The sequence below is a fragment of the Eleginops maclovinus genome, chromosome 4 (assembly GCF_036324505.1).
Source record: "Eleginops maclovinus isolate JMC-PN-2008 ecotype Puerto Natales chromosome 4, JC_Emac_rtc_rv5, whole genome shotgun sequence".
Classification (NCBI taxonomy): domain Eukaryota; kingdom Metazoa; phylum Chordata; class Actinopteri; order Perciformes; family Eleginopidae; genus Eleginops; species Eleginops maclovinus.
The window spans coordinates 1,513,655-1,526,455 of record NC_086352.1 but is presented as its reverse complement, the minus strand read 5'-3'; the positions used below and the strand labels follow the sequence as shown (position 1 = coordinate 1,526,455).

General features: G+C 46.0%; 1 protein-coding gene across 2 annotated transcripts; it reads left to right on the top strand.

Moving 5' to 3' along the window:
- Positions 1 to 2,907: 2,907 nt before the first annotated feature.
- akap8l (A kinase (PRKA) anchor protein 8-like) lies at positions 2,908 to 12,466 on the top strand. Of its 2 annotated transcripts, XM_063880772.1 has the most exons (14): positions 2,908 to 3,059; positions 4,818 to 4,856; positions 5,017 to 5,248; positions 6,037 to 6,607; positions 7,235 to 7,285; positions 7,611 to 7,725; positions 8,214 to 8,263; positions 8,402 to 8,432; positions 8,515 to 8,620; positions 9,469 to 9,610; positions 9,691 to 9,796; positions 10,076 to 10,206; positions 10,314 to 10,409; positions 11,530 to 12,466. In XM_063880772.1, exons 1-14 carry the CDS (start codon positions 3,035 to 3,037, stop codon positions 11,989 to 11,991), a joined length of 2,157 nt encoding a protein of 718 aa, XP_063736842.1. In that variant the 5' UTR covers positions 2,908 to 3,034; the 3' UTR covers positions 11,992 to 12,466. The 2 variants fall into 2 exon arrangements, with proteins under 2 accessions (XP_063736842.1, XP_063736843.1); XM_063880773.1 differs by lacking the exon at positions 7,235 to 7,285.
- Positions 12,467 to 12,801: the final 335 nt, after the last annotated feature.

The following is a 12,801-nucleotide window of genomic DNA, read 5'->3' as shown; positions in this document are numbered from 1 at the left end:
TATTTCGGTATAATCTTCAGTGAATATTTCCAGTGAATACTCCAAGATGCGGCTCTTCCATAAAGGTCACTGGATCAAAATCCGAGGAAGTGAGGATCCTGAGACTCTGAGCGAAGCTGCAGGTCGACTGGAGGTTTATGACGACATGGAAAGTAAAAATGTCCTCAGAATCCACAACCTGACGAAGAATGACTCAGCAGAATACATGCTCTCATTCAAGGGAGATTATGAAAACTGGGGAAATGAATGGGGAGTCACTTTGGTGGTCACAGGTAAAGTTATAGAGGTGGGAAGGGACTTACATTTACTCAAGTACTGTACTGAAGTACACATTTGAGGTCCTTCAGTATTTCCATCTGGACTTCTACTCCACTGCAGTTCATTGATCGTAATGGTATCAGGTTCTGTTATTGGTTTCATGTGTTCCCATGTTTCAGGGCTGGAGGTGCACTTCAGTCCTTCTGCAGAGGTGAAGGCGTTCCAGAGAGTCTCACTGAGCTGCAGCTCCAGCTGTCCTCTGACCAACAACACAAACTACATCTGGTTCTTCAACGGACGACCTCTGACCCCGAACCAGAACCAGAACAAACACCTGCTTCTGGACCCAGTCAGCAGTCAGCATGCAGGAAACTACTGCTGTGCTGTCAGAAGCAACGTCAACATCCGCTCTGCTGAGGAGACGCTCTCCGTCATAGGTGAGCATCCACAGAGCAGCAGGTCCTACACCCTGACCTGGGTCAGCACTATGAGTCCTACACCCTGACCTGGGTCAGCACTATGAGTCCTACACCCTGACCTGGGTCAGCACTATGAGTCCTACACCCTGACCTGAGTCAGCACTATGAGTCCTACACCCTGACCTGGGTCAGCACTGTGAGTCCTACACCCTGACCTGAGTCAGCATTATGAGTCATAGATCTTGACATGAGTCAGCAGTATGAGTCATAGATCTTGAAATGAGTCAGCAGTATGAGTCTTAGATCTTGCCATGAGTCAGCAGTATGAGTCTTAGATCTTGACATGAGTCAGCAGTATGAGTCTTAGATCTTGACATGAGTCAGCAGTATGAGTCTTAGATCTTGCCATGAGTCAGCAGTATGAGTCTTAGATCTTGACATGAGTCAGCAGTATGAGTCTTAGATCTTGACATGAGTCAGCAGTATGAGTCTTAGATCTTGCCATGAGTCAGCAGTATGAGTCTTAGATCTTGACATGAGTCAGCAGTATGAGTCATAGATCTTGAAATGAGTCAGCAGTATGAGTCTTAGATCTTGCCATGAGTCAGCAGTATGAGTCTTAGATCTTGACATGAGTCTCACCCTCTCTCTGCAGCTCTGACCTCCATAGCCGCAGTGAATGTGATGAAGCTGATCCGGCCGTGTTCCTCCTCCACCTGATCAGCATGTCAGTCTCTCACCTCCACTCCTCTACCTGTCCTCAGACACTTCCTGTTGGATCACATGAATTGAATAGTCAAAAAATCAGCTTCTATCGTCTTTTTCTATCCTCTGTTCCTGACCTCTGTGTGAAAGGTCCCGGGGTTAAGGAACAGTGGATAGGAGAACTCAACAGGACTGAGGAACAGAGGCTGCTTTGAGAACCCGACTGACCAACACTATCCACGTATTGATGATGAAGGCCGTCCTTAATGAGCGTCTGCTGTGGGGAACTACAGCTCCTCTAAAGCTACTGAGAGCCTCTCCTCTGCACCGTGCTCTCTGATGGTGCTGTTTCTGCTTTATGAACCAGGACAGCAGAGAGACAGATACTCTGCATTACAAAACCCCCCCGCCCCCCGCCCCTCCGGCCTCACGTATTAACCCAATACGTGTGATTATATGACATATTTATAATAAATACAAATGAGTTATAATAAACTAGTGATGCCTTCACCTATCACTTTGGACATCACAGTTCAACATGTAGTAAAGGCTTCAGAAACCCCACACAGCTCAGAGACTCTGAGACTCTATTGGATCCTTTCAGTAAAAGTACCGTTCATATTTCTCCTTTTGATGAATCCAGAGCTGAACGTTCAGAACCAAGCTCTTTGGAAAGTTACGGTATAAGTTTTAAACTGCTTCATCAGCACCGTAACTTTCATCAAACGCATTTCTCACGATCGGCTGTTTCCGTGAACGGCCGGATGCTGCGTCACGGGAAATGTTGCAGCCGCAAGGGATTGTGGGACAGCATGTTCTCCTTTCCTCTCCTAAAGGAATGTCCAGTGTTTCCTAAAGGAGGCTATAAAGGAAGCTTAGGAGCTCCTTTCCTATTATCTCGAATCAGAACAGCTCTTATAATGGCGGCCACTGAGGTACTTCCGGGTCATTTCGCGCCGTTAGGAACCTTCCTAAAATAAACTGACTGCAGCCTGTGTTAACATGTATCTGCTTCCCTTTCCTCTTTCTGTTCGTCCTGGTCAGTTCAAAAATGACTGTTTTCTTGTTGAATCACTCGAGCTATCTGATTTGGTTAATATAATAGTAATTTGGGGTAAATGCTGTTCACGCTGCTGTTCATGGAGAAGTAGCTAGCAGTCTTTTCCTTGTTTTATTTAGGAATTCAAATACTTTTTACTGTCTCTTGAAAAAAAAACAGTCCTGGAAAATTGCTAGAAAGATTCCGAGTAATATTTCTAAATTTGTATTATTTTAAGTAAGCTGCCTCTTTAATGCTTTAGTGTCTTTTGTTGTTCTAAATATATTCTCAATAAAAATGAATCTAAAAGTCGTTGGTTCTCTTTATGCGTTTAACAGACGCAGTCGCTTTTACGTTTACTGTTTTAATACATAAACTTTGAACTGTATTAAAAACTTTTAGTTAATTTAAAATACATTTGAAATAAAGCTACCGGTTGTGACGTCACTACACGGGTCACGTGATTTCATTTTCGTTTCGATGGGACTCGGGACATCTCGTAAGATCTCGTTTCTCCCTTTAAAACAGCGAGACTTTACGGAAGGCGTCACCGCTGCTGCAGCTAACCAAGCTAACGGAGCTGCTTCTTTCATACTGATAGTCTCTAAACACGATGGACGGCAGGAGCTACGGGTCCGGTGGGTTTCACTGACATGCTTTAAATACCCTTTCATGTGGCTCAAATAACAAATGTGGTATTAGCTTTCCAGGCAGCCTTTGTGTGTACATATTTAGCCGTTAGCTTATTAGCTACCAACCGGCGGTTGCTTCAGACAAAGAAGCTAGCTGTTAGCTTCTTGTAGTTAAATATAATATATTTCAGAACAAGGGAGACATTCAAACTAACACTGTCAACAAAGAAACGTTAGCTAGCTTATCCACCTTGCTGTTTAATTCAGGACTTTTATTAGGAACGGACTGTTTTAGGAAAACGTATGTACTTTTACTGAAGTGATCTGAGAATAAGAGAAAAAACGCATTATTTTCAGCTATTTGCGATTTTTTTTACTTAAACTCTGTTATATTGAAGCGTAAATGTGAGAGTTCGTTCTTCAAGACATTCTGTTTTCTTTCTGAAATGTCTGAGTATAAAGAATGTATTTCATTCCTGTGCTTCCTGCGTAATTTAATGGAATATATGATAGAGATGTTGACAACAAGAGGCTCCGTGTATACATATTTTACTTCGCTCTCACTCAAGACAGAAAGACACACGTATTGAAAACACATGAATGAGAGAATAAAGCAGTAATGTCCACAACTAAAACCTAAGTATATAACAGATTCCAGTCTGATTGTAGATCAACGTACATTAAGAAAAATCGAGGCCTTTAACTTTGTCAACAAGGTAACGTTGGCTAGCTTAGCCCCCTTTCCGTCAGGCGGGTTCAGTGTTTCAGATGCTGTTTCTAAACAAATGCTTTTCTAAAGTTGGTTAGTTTTTATCAAATAGCGATAGTGTGTGAGACTACTATTAAATGCTAATATTAAAAACCCCTTCTTCACTAAAATGCTTCCAAAACATAGGTAGTCGTGACACTTAATTATTTAGGATAACCCCCTTGAGATACACCATCCTGCAGTGAAGGTAGAAGTACTCAGATCTTGTACTTGAGTAAAGTAGAAGTACTCAGATCTTGTACTTGAGTAAAGTAGAAGTACTCAGGTCTTGTACTTGAGTAAAGTAGAAGTACTCATGTCTTGTACTTGAGTAAAGTAGAAGTACTCAGGTCTTGTACTTGAGTAAAGTAGAAGTACTCAGATCTTGTACTTGAGTAAAGTAGAAGTACTCAGATCTTGTACTTGAGTAAAGTAGAAGTACTCAGGTCTTGTACTTGAGTAAAAGTAGAAGTACTCAGGTCTTGTACTTGAGTAAAGTAGAAGTACTCAGGTCTTGTACTTGAGTAAAAGTAGAAGTACTCAGATCTTGTACTTGAGTAAAGTAGAAGTACTCAGGTCTTGTACTTGAGTAAAGTAGAAGTACTCAGGTCTTGTACTTGAGTAAAGTAGAAGTACTCAGGTCTTGTACTTGAGTAAAGTAGAAGTACTCAGGTCTTGTACTTGAGTAAAGTAGAAGTACTCAGATCTTGTACTGAGTAAAGTAGAAGTACTCAGGTCTTGTACTTGAGTGAAGTAGAAGTACCAGAGTGTAGGAATACTCTGTCACAGTGAAAGTATTCTAAATGTTCCTCCAGTGAAAGTAGAAAGTACTCTCCTCTAAATGTACTTAAAGTAGCGACAGTAAAAGTAGTCATTGTCTGATTGGTCCATTTCAGAATAATATCTCTGATCTGTTTTATAATGATTGATCAGTAAAGTGTTCTCAGAGCTGATTTACTTCACATCCTTCTATTTAAATTGGTTGTATGTTTACCAGTATCTCTTTCCCTTCGTAGGATACTCCAGTTGGGGAGGTGGCGGGTCAGGCAGCAGAGGTAAGGATGCAGTTAAGGTGCTCTGCTCTAGATACTGTATAAACTCTCCTTTGCTATAAATTGCAATATGAAAAAGGACTTAACCTCAGCAGGGAGTCAGCTGTTATAACCCCCCTGTGTACTGACACACAGTAATGTGTTATTTTCCTGTCTTTATCAGGGTCTGGTGGCTTCGACTTGTATGGAGGGGGTGGCTATAAAGACTCCATGTCCGGGTTGGGGGGCTATGGAGGAGGAGGAGGTGGAGGAGGCCACATGAAGAGGGGGCTCTCAGGATCCTCCCTGATTTCCTCCACAGGAACACATGCTGATGCAGTCATCGCCAAAATCAACCAGCGCCTGGACATGCTGACTCAGCTGGAGGGGGGGCTGAAAGGGACCCGCGGGGACAGGTAAAAACTGATTACCTGTTCTTCATCAGTCAGAGAACCTTCCATCCAGGCCATTGAGAACAGAGTAAAACTCATCGTCTCTGAACGCCAGTTTAATCTCAGGACGCTTTTTACTGACTGCAGCTAAATTCATTGGGTTTGTTCCTCTGAGAGAAGGGGGGTCTCCAGTTCAGCAGACCCGTGTGTGTGTGTGTGTGTGTGTGTGGTCTGACCGCAGTGTTTGTTTTTGCCGTTGATGTTGTTGTTTGCTTTGCTGCGCAGAAAATGTTCCTGAAAACCTTAAGTAGTCATAAAGAATGCATGCCCCCCCCCCCCCCCCCCCCCCTTCGCTGGGGGTGCAGTTTTATCTCTCCAGCCCATCAGCACTCTCATCCTCCATGTGCTCTGGCTCAGGTGACACTAGAGGGATGTTTCCAGTCATCACTACAGTCAAAGCTGCTGCTGTATCAGAAAAATGCCCCAGATTATGCCGCCCCCCCCCCCCCAGTTCTGAAGGTTTCCATCAAACTGCATCCCCTAGTCTTTGATCTCCAGCTGAGCAATGGACCCGTAGAGACAGAAATCAGTTCTATGTTAAAGACAGGGTGGTCATCGGGATGTGGGGGGGACAGGGACGGGCATTACATTTCATTTAGCTGACGCCTTTAGTCCAAAGCCACTTCACACAGGGTCCTGCAGGTTCACTTCCTGTCTGTAAACCAAACCAGGTTTAAGACGTGAGGAGGCAGGCGGAGACGGAGCAGAAGCCCCCCCTGCCTCCCCTCTCACCCTCTCCCTCCCTCCCACAGGTTTGACCACTACGAGTCATACGACTCACGCTCCCCCGCCCTGCCCCCCTCCCGGGATCTCTACAGATCCTCCGCTGGGAGCTATGGTTACGGCGATGGCCGAGAGGACGGGATGCTGCTGAGTCAGCGAGGAGGCTCCGGCTTTGGTGGGGGGGTTGGTCTGGGAGGGGGTGGCGGTGGCTTTGACAGCCCCTCCTCTTCCTACGGAGTCGCCAAAATGCGACAAAATATGAGGGAGTCCTTCAACAGTAACCAGGGAGGAGGGGGGGGCTGGCCCGGAGCAGGCCGCCGCTCCCCCAGAAGGGGCGGAGCCACCGGGGGCCGAGGAGCAGGAGGGTTTGGAAACCGCAGGTCGGACCCCCCTCCGTTAGGCGGGGGTGGGCGGGGGAGTAGCCAGTCCCACCGCGGACACACTTCTCCGGGTGGGGGTCGAGGCAAGCTGCCCTCCCTCCTGTCCAGCCGCATGTACCCCGAGACCGGGGGCTTCCAGCAGCAAGACTTCCCCGGGAGGCACTTTGGAGGGGGCCCACGGGCCGGCCGGCAGCGGGGCCGCAAGAGACCCCTCAACAAAGTAAGTACCTCCAGACAAGCCCTCCTCAGACAGGAAGTCACGCCTGCTCTGACCCCCCCCAGAGGCAGCCCAAAGCGTTACCCCCCCCCAGTTAATCATTGAATGATAATTCTAGCCTGATTAACATATAAAGCCTTTCATCAAACCCAAGGCTGTTTTCCAATAGGATAAACTGAAAACACAACAGGGACCACCCCCCCACCCCGCTGCCCAACTCTTTGTCTTGCTTACCTGTGGGGGGGTGATGAAAGATTCTGTTCTTTTGCCCCACCCCTGGCAGAGTTAAGATAAGGCTAACGGTACTGATGAGGAGGATTTGGCTTTGACGGACATTAAGACTCCTTTTATTGTTTGTCAGTCAAGGGGGGGGGGGGGCTACTCCCTGCGATCTGTCCCGACTCCCATTAGGTCTTCAGGTGAAGGACAGTGGTGTAAAATGAGTTATTCCCCCTCTTTTACTCAACTAGTCGGTCTTTCCTGTCTGATCTTTGTAGGATTCTTCAGTGTTTAGGCCTTTTGTTGTTTTGTTTGATGAACTTTAATCAGACTTTATAAAGCTGTGTAATGGTCAGCTGTAACCCAAAGCCAAAGGTCCTGACTGTAAGCCACTACCCCGTCTGTCCTTAGACCCTCACATCGGACAAGGAAACACCCCCCTCTAACTCCCCACAGCCTAAGGTAATCTGCCTCCTTTTGTACAGTGACCTGGGGGGTGATGAGAGGTGTTTATTTATGTATCTTGCCCCCACCCCGGGCCGGTGACTCTGTGGGCTTAGCTGAGGGATATATGTATATGGCATAAAGTTAAACCAACAAAATATCCTTTGGTTCTTTTACAACTTGAGGAGGAGGAGGAGGAGAGGAGAAGGAACTGGCTTTGACCAACATTAAGATGTCTTTCAGTTCTGGTTTACAGCCCACGTTAGTTAGTTTAAGTGCACGTTGCCGGTGTTGGAGTGCACGTTAACGTGTTGGGAGTTCACGTTAACGGTGTTTCCTGCAGCAGGTGAAGCCTCAGCGGGAGATGCAGAAGAAGAGGAAGCAGACTCTCACTGCAGCCGACGAACCCGAGTCCAAGATGAACCGGACGGAGACCGCAGACCCAGAAACACAACAAGGTAAACAAACACCTCAAGTAATGGGAATCAGCTTTAGAGAGCCCCGCCTGCTGCTTACGCATGAGTAACCACTACATTGTTACAGTGCTGAACTCAGAATACTTTATCTGTCCCACAGAGAGAGATTAACACTTACAGCAAGCAGAAAGAGACTAAAATAGCTTTATTGACCCAGAAGCATGCATGAAGTATTAAAGAAACAACATAGACCCTCATCAGCCCCTTTTTGACAGCCATCGGAGGCTCCTGTTATAAGGGATGAGCTGCAACAGGATGAAGTAAACCCTGCAGAGAGCTGGGATGTTTCTTAAATCATATTTCAAGAATAACGTACCTACATTTGATGATGAGGCGCAGAATACCTCTAGTGAGGGCCCAGACCGTCCTGTCTCTCTGCCTGTGGCCCTCAGTGATAGGAGTGAACTCCCCTGTTGTAAGTTGCAGTCAGCAGCACACTGTCGTGACGTCGATGTACTTTGTGTCCGTAGAGCCAGCAGAAAAGAACGGTGACGACGGTGAAACGAAACCGGCAGTCGAGGTGAGATCAAAACTCTGAACATCTGCTCATAAAGTCTCACATCTTTCATCCTGATGTATGCACGGTTTATCTGATTCAAACTAATGTCTCTCCGTGTTTCTGAGTTAAATGAGTAATGGGCCATGTGGTTTCTCTCAGGACATCAACCCTCCTGCAGATGCAGATAACGGTAAGCACTGTGAGCTTCACCTTCATCATCGCTGAGCCTGTCATTCAGACCTGTAATGCTTCACCTTTGCTCTGGTGCTCAGGCGCCCCCTACCAGAAGGACAACAAGAGTCCGGCGGGCAAACACACCCCGACCCCCAGCCAGGACAAACATCCCAAGATGAGGAAGAGGAGGGGCTTCCTGGAGAGGTGAGAGGAAATGTTCAACTGTAGAAAGGCTAGTTTGCGTTAGCTGTTAGCAGCAGGGGTGAGGAGCAAATGTTTAGCCGGCATATTTTGACGTGGCATCGGAGCAGGTCCTCTCATGATGTGACTCTTGCTGATCAGCACGGGACCTACTGCTAAACATAAGAATGTTCTGAAAGCTTCCTGGGGTTCCCGGTCCATTCATCAATAGCTGTTAGCAGCAAAGGGAGAAGTCCCGCATTGTGTTTGGTTAGAAGAGCTAACGGCTAGCTCCAGCTACAAAGCAAAAGAAAATGTTCTGCTTGAATAAAACGAGCGCTATAAATTCATGCAAAATGAGTGAGCAAAAACAAGTCCTTTTTCTTAAGGGAAAAAAGTCCGATTGTTTAGGAAAAAAAGTGTATTTTTGAGAAAAAGTGGGAATTTGGAAAAATGAGTGGAAACTTTTATAAGACGACGTTTTAAAAAAAACTTCCGTAAATTAGAAAAATAGTCAGATCTTTAGGAAATTGGTTATGCTGGCACCAACTAACACATATAAATATTAACAAACAGAACGTTGCTCTTGCGAAGGTTTGGAGTCGATACAATCCAGGTAGAAATGGGACGGTGGTGTAATAGTTAAACTGGAGGCGCGGTCCCTAGAGATGATGCGTTCAGGCTCCACTGAGTGAAAAGGACTATTGGGCAGAGGTTATTGTAACATCAACAATAAGGGAGTGTACTTTGGTATGGTTTGTAACGTCCCTGAACCCTCCTCAGTCTGTCTGACACCACCATGCCCAGGGTTGCCTTCACTGACCTGTGATGTGCTCAGATGTACTTTAGCTGTCTGTTGGTTTCCCTTTCAGGGTGATGTTCGCCTGCTCGGTGTGTAAGTTCCGCTCCTTCTACAAAGAAGAGATGGAGACTCACCTGGACAGCCGATTCCACAAAGACCACTTCAAGTTCCTGTCCGGACAGCTGACCAAGCCCACCACTGACTTCCTGCAGGTAACGGGAGACATGTCTTAACTGTCATCGGCCCTCGTCTGTTATGTTCCACGGATGAACCTGAAGGCTTTGTCTTTCAGGAGTATTTGCAGAACAAGTTTAAGAAGACGGATCAGAGGGTGGGTCAGCTGGAGAACCACAGCGCCGCCATCTGTCAGGTGTACAGAGAGCAGGACCTCACCAAGGGTAAGAGCTGCTTTAGAGGGAGCCCACCGTCTACTCATGTTCCTGAACGCACCGCGGCTAACTGTTAGTCGTATACTATAGTAGAGTAGTGTTATTTGTTTGTCTAACCTCTTTTCCTCCTGTGGGCTGATGAACTGAAGCTAACCAATCAGAGGGAGTGAATTAGTGGAGATATGGGAGGCAAAGGGCAGATGGTTCAGGACACAGGGCCTCCTCAGGGCTTTAGGAGGTAATACTGTCAGAGGGGTTTAGTGACTTCCTGTCTGTGTCTCCGGGCAGATCTGGGGATGGAGCACTTCATGAGGAAGGTGGAGGCCGCTCACTGCGCCGCCTGCGACGTTTTCATCCCCATGCAGCCGCATCTCATCCAGAAACACATCAAGTCCCCGGATCATAACTACAACAGGAAGGTGAGGAGACTCAATCCATTCATTGCTCTGAAGGACCTTTGTACGGGTTAGTCTGGTACAGGAAGGAGAGGGACTTTACTCATGACTGGTGTTTGCTCTCTTTGAAGGGGATGATGGAGCAGTCGAAGAGGGCCAGTCTCTCAGTCGCTCGCAGCATCCTGAACCACAAACTGATCGGGAAGAAGCTGGAGAGCTACCTGAAGGTGTGTATCAAACTGTTCATCTTTCCTGGACTTTAAAGTAAAGAGTCCTCTCCTGCTGATGTTCAGGTGTATATCAGTATGTAGTGTCTCTACTTTAAAGAGTCCTCTCCTGCTGATGTTCAGGTGTATATCAGTATGTAGTGTCTCTACTTTAAAGAGTCCTCTCCTGCTGATGTTCAGGTGTATATCAGTATGTAGAGTCTCTACTTTAAAGAGTCCTCTCCTGCTGATGTTCAGGTGTATATCAGTATGTAGTGTCTCTACTTTAAAGAGCCTCTCCTGCTGATGTTCAGGTGTATATCAGTATGTAGAGTCTCTACTTTAAAGAGTCCTCTCCTGCTGATGTTCAGGTGTATATCAGTATGTAGTGTCTCTACTTTAAAGAGTCCTCTCCTGCTGATGTTCAGGTGTATATCAGTATGTAGTGTCTCTACTTTAAAGAGTCCTCTCCTGCTGATGTTCAGGTGTATATCAGTATGTAGAGTCTCTACTTTAAAGAGTCCTCTCCTGCTGATGTTCAGGTGTATATCAGTATGTAGTGTCTCTACTTTAAAGAGTCCTCTCCTGCTGATGTTCAGGTGTATATCAGTATGTAGTGTCTCTACTTTAAAGAGTCCTCTCCTGCTGATGTTCAGGTGTATATCAGTATGTAGTGTCTCTACTTTAAAGAGTCCTCTCCTGCTGATGTTCAGGTGTATATCAGTATGTAGCGTCTCTACTTTAAAGAGTCCTCTCCTGCTGATGTTCAGGTGTATATCAGTATGTAGTGTCTCTACTTTAAAGAGTCCTCTCCTGCTGATGTTCAGGTGTATATCAGTATGTAGTGTCTCTACTTTAAAGAGTCCTCTCCTGCTGATGTTCAGGTGTATATCAGTATGTGGTGTCTCTACTTTAAAGAGTCCTCTCCTGCTGATGTTCAGGTGTATATCAGTATGTAGTGTCTCTACTTTAAAGAGTCCTCTACTGCTGATGTTCAGGTGTATATCAGTGTGTAGAAACCAGAGCCCAGTCTGCTCTGATTGGTTAGCTGGCCGACTCCACTTAGAGATGTCCCGCCCCTTGGTTTAAGATTTAAGTCTGAATTTTTCTATTTTAATTAAATGCTCCTCCTCTTCCTCAGGGGGAGAACCCATTCACGGGGAACCAGGACGATCAGGATCCCGAGGACTCGATGGTGATGGACGTCTCTGAGCTGGAGCTCACTAGCGAGGTGGGAGGCGACCAGACAGAGGAGGGGAAGGCTCGGGAGGAGGAAGAGGAGGCTCGGGAGGAGGAGGAGGAGGAGGATCGGGAGGAGGAGGAAGCTCGGGAGGAAGAGGAGGTTGCACCAGTGGAGGAACAGGAGAAGGCAGCAGAAACCGCTGAGGGAGAAACAACAACAACGACGACGACAACAGGAGAGGAAGAGGAGGAGAAGATGGAGGCTGAGGAAGGACAGCAGGGAGAGGAGGAGGGATTTGAAGTTGAAGAGGAAGAGGAGGGTTATGTGGTGCACGATGAGATCGGTGAAGATGAGGGAGTTCAGGCAGAGGAGGAAGGAGTGCAGGCAGCAGAGGGAGTAGAGGAGAAGAAGGATGAATGATTCTGAGCCGCCTGAGATCAGAAACTGAAACCGTCAGTAATCTGAATTTATAAAATCAGATTTCATTTGTAGAACAGAATCACCCAAAACCCCTTCAGTTTCCAGACTTTAAGATCCATTAAACTCATTCAATTCTGACATTATACTCTGACGTTTTAAATTCAGAATGCTTAACACACTTTATAAGTAATAACAGAGACACCAACCTGCTCGCTCCATTTTTACTGTTGAACTCGTTTTATTTGTATTGCAGGAGCTCCTCTCCTCTGTCTCTCCGCCGGGAATAATCCTCTCCAGACGTTTCTTTTTGTGCCTTTTGTTGAAAGTGTTTTTGTTTTCCATTATTCTCTTTAAGACGTTGTGTAGAGAGATGTGTTAAACCTGATGAATATTCATACCGGTTTTATTCTGCAGCCGTCTGTGGAGTCATGTATTTAACATGGATATCAGTCGTGAAATAAACCTGTTGAATAAATCCCTGTTTCCTGTTGACTTCATATCTAGAAAACATTCGATTTTTTTCTGGTTTTTATCATCTTAATGGTGGTGATTTTATGTAATACAGCTATAACACAAGTTAAACAGTAAATATAATGGATAAATTAGATCACTGAAGAGAAATGCATATAACGCTATAGCTGCAAGCAGCGATGAGGGGGCCAAGCAGTCCAGAAGGCCAGATAGCCATGGCAACTTGATGTCAAGGGCATGGCCGTAAGCACTCGCAGCAAGTTTCACGTCAATTGATCAGAGATTGGCTGAAGAATGATTTGACTTCCTGTCTTGGCGGCTTTGGTGTTGAATTTCATA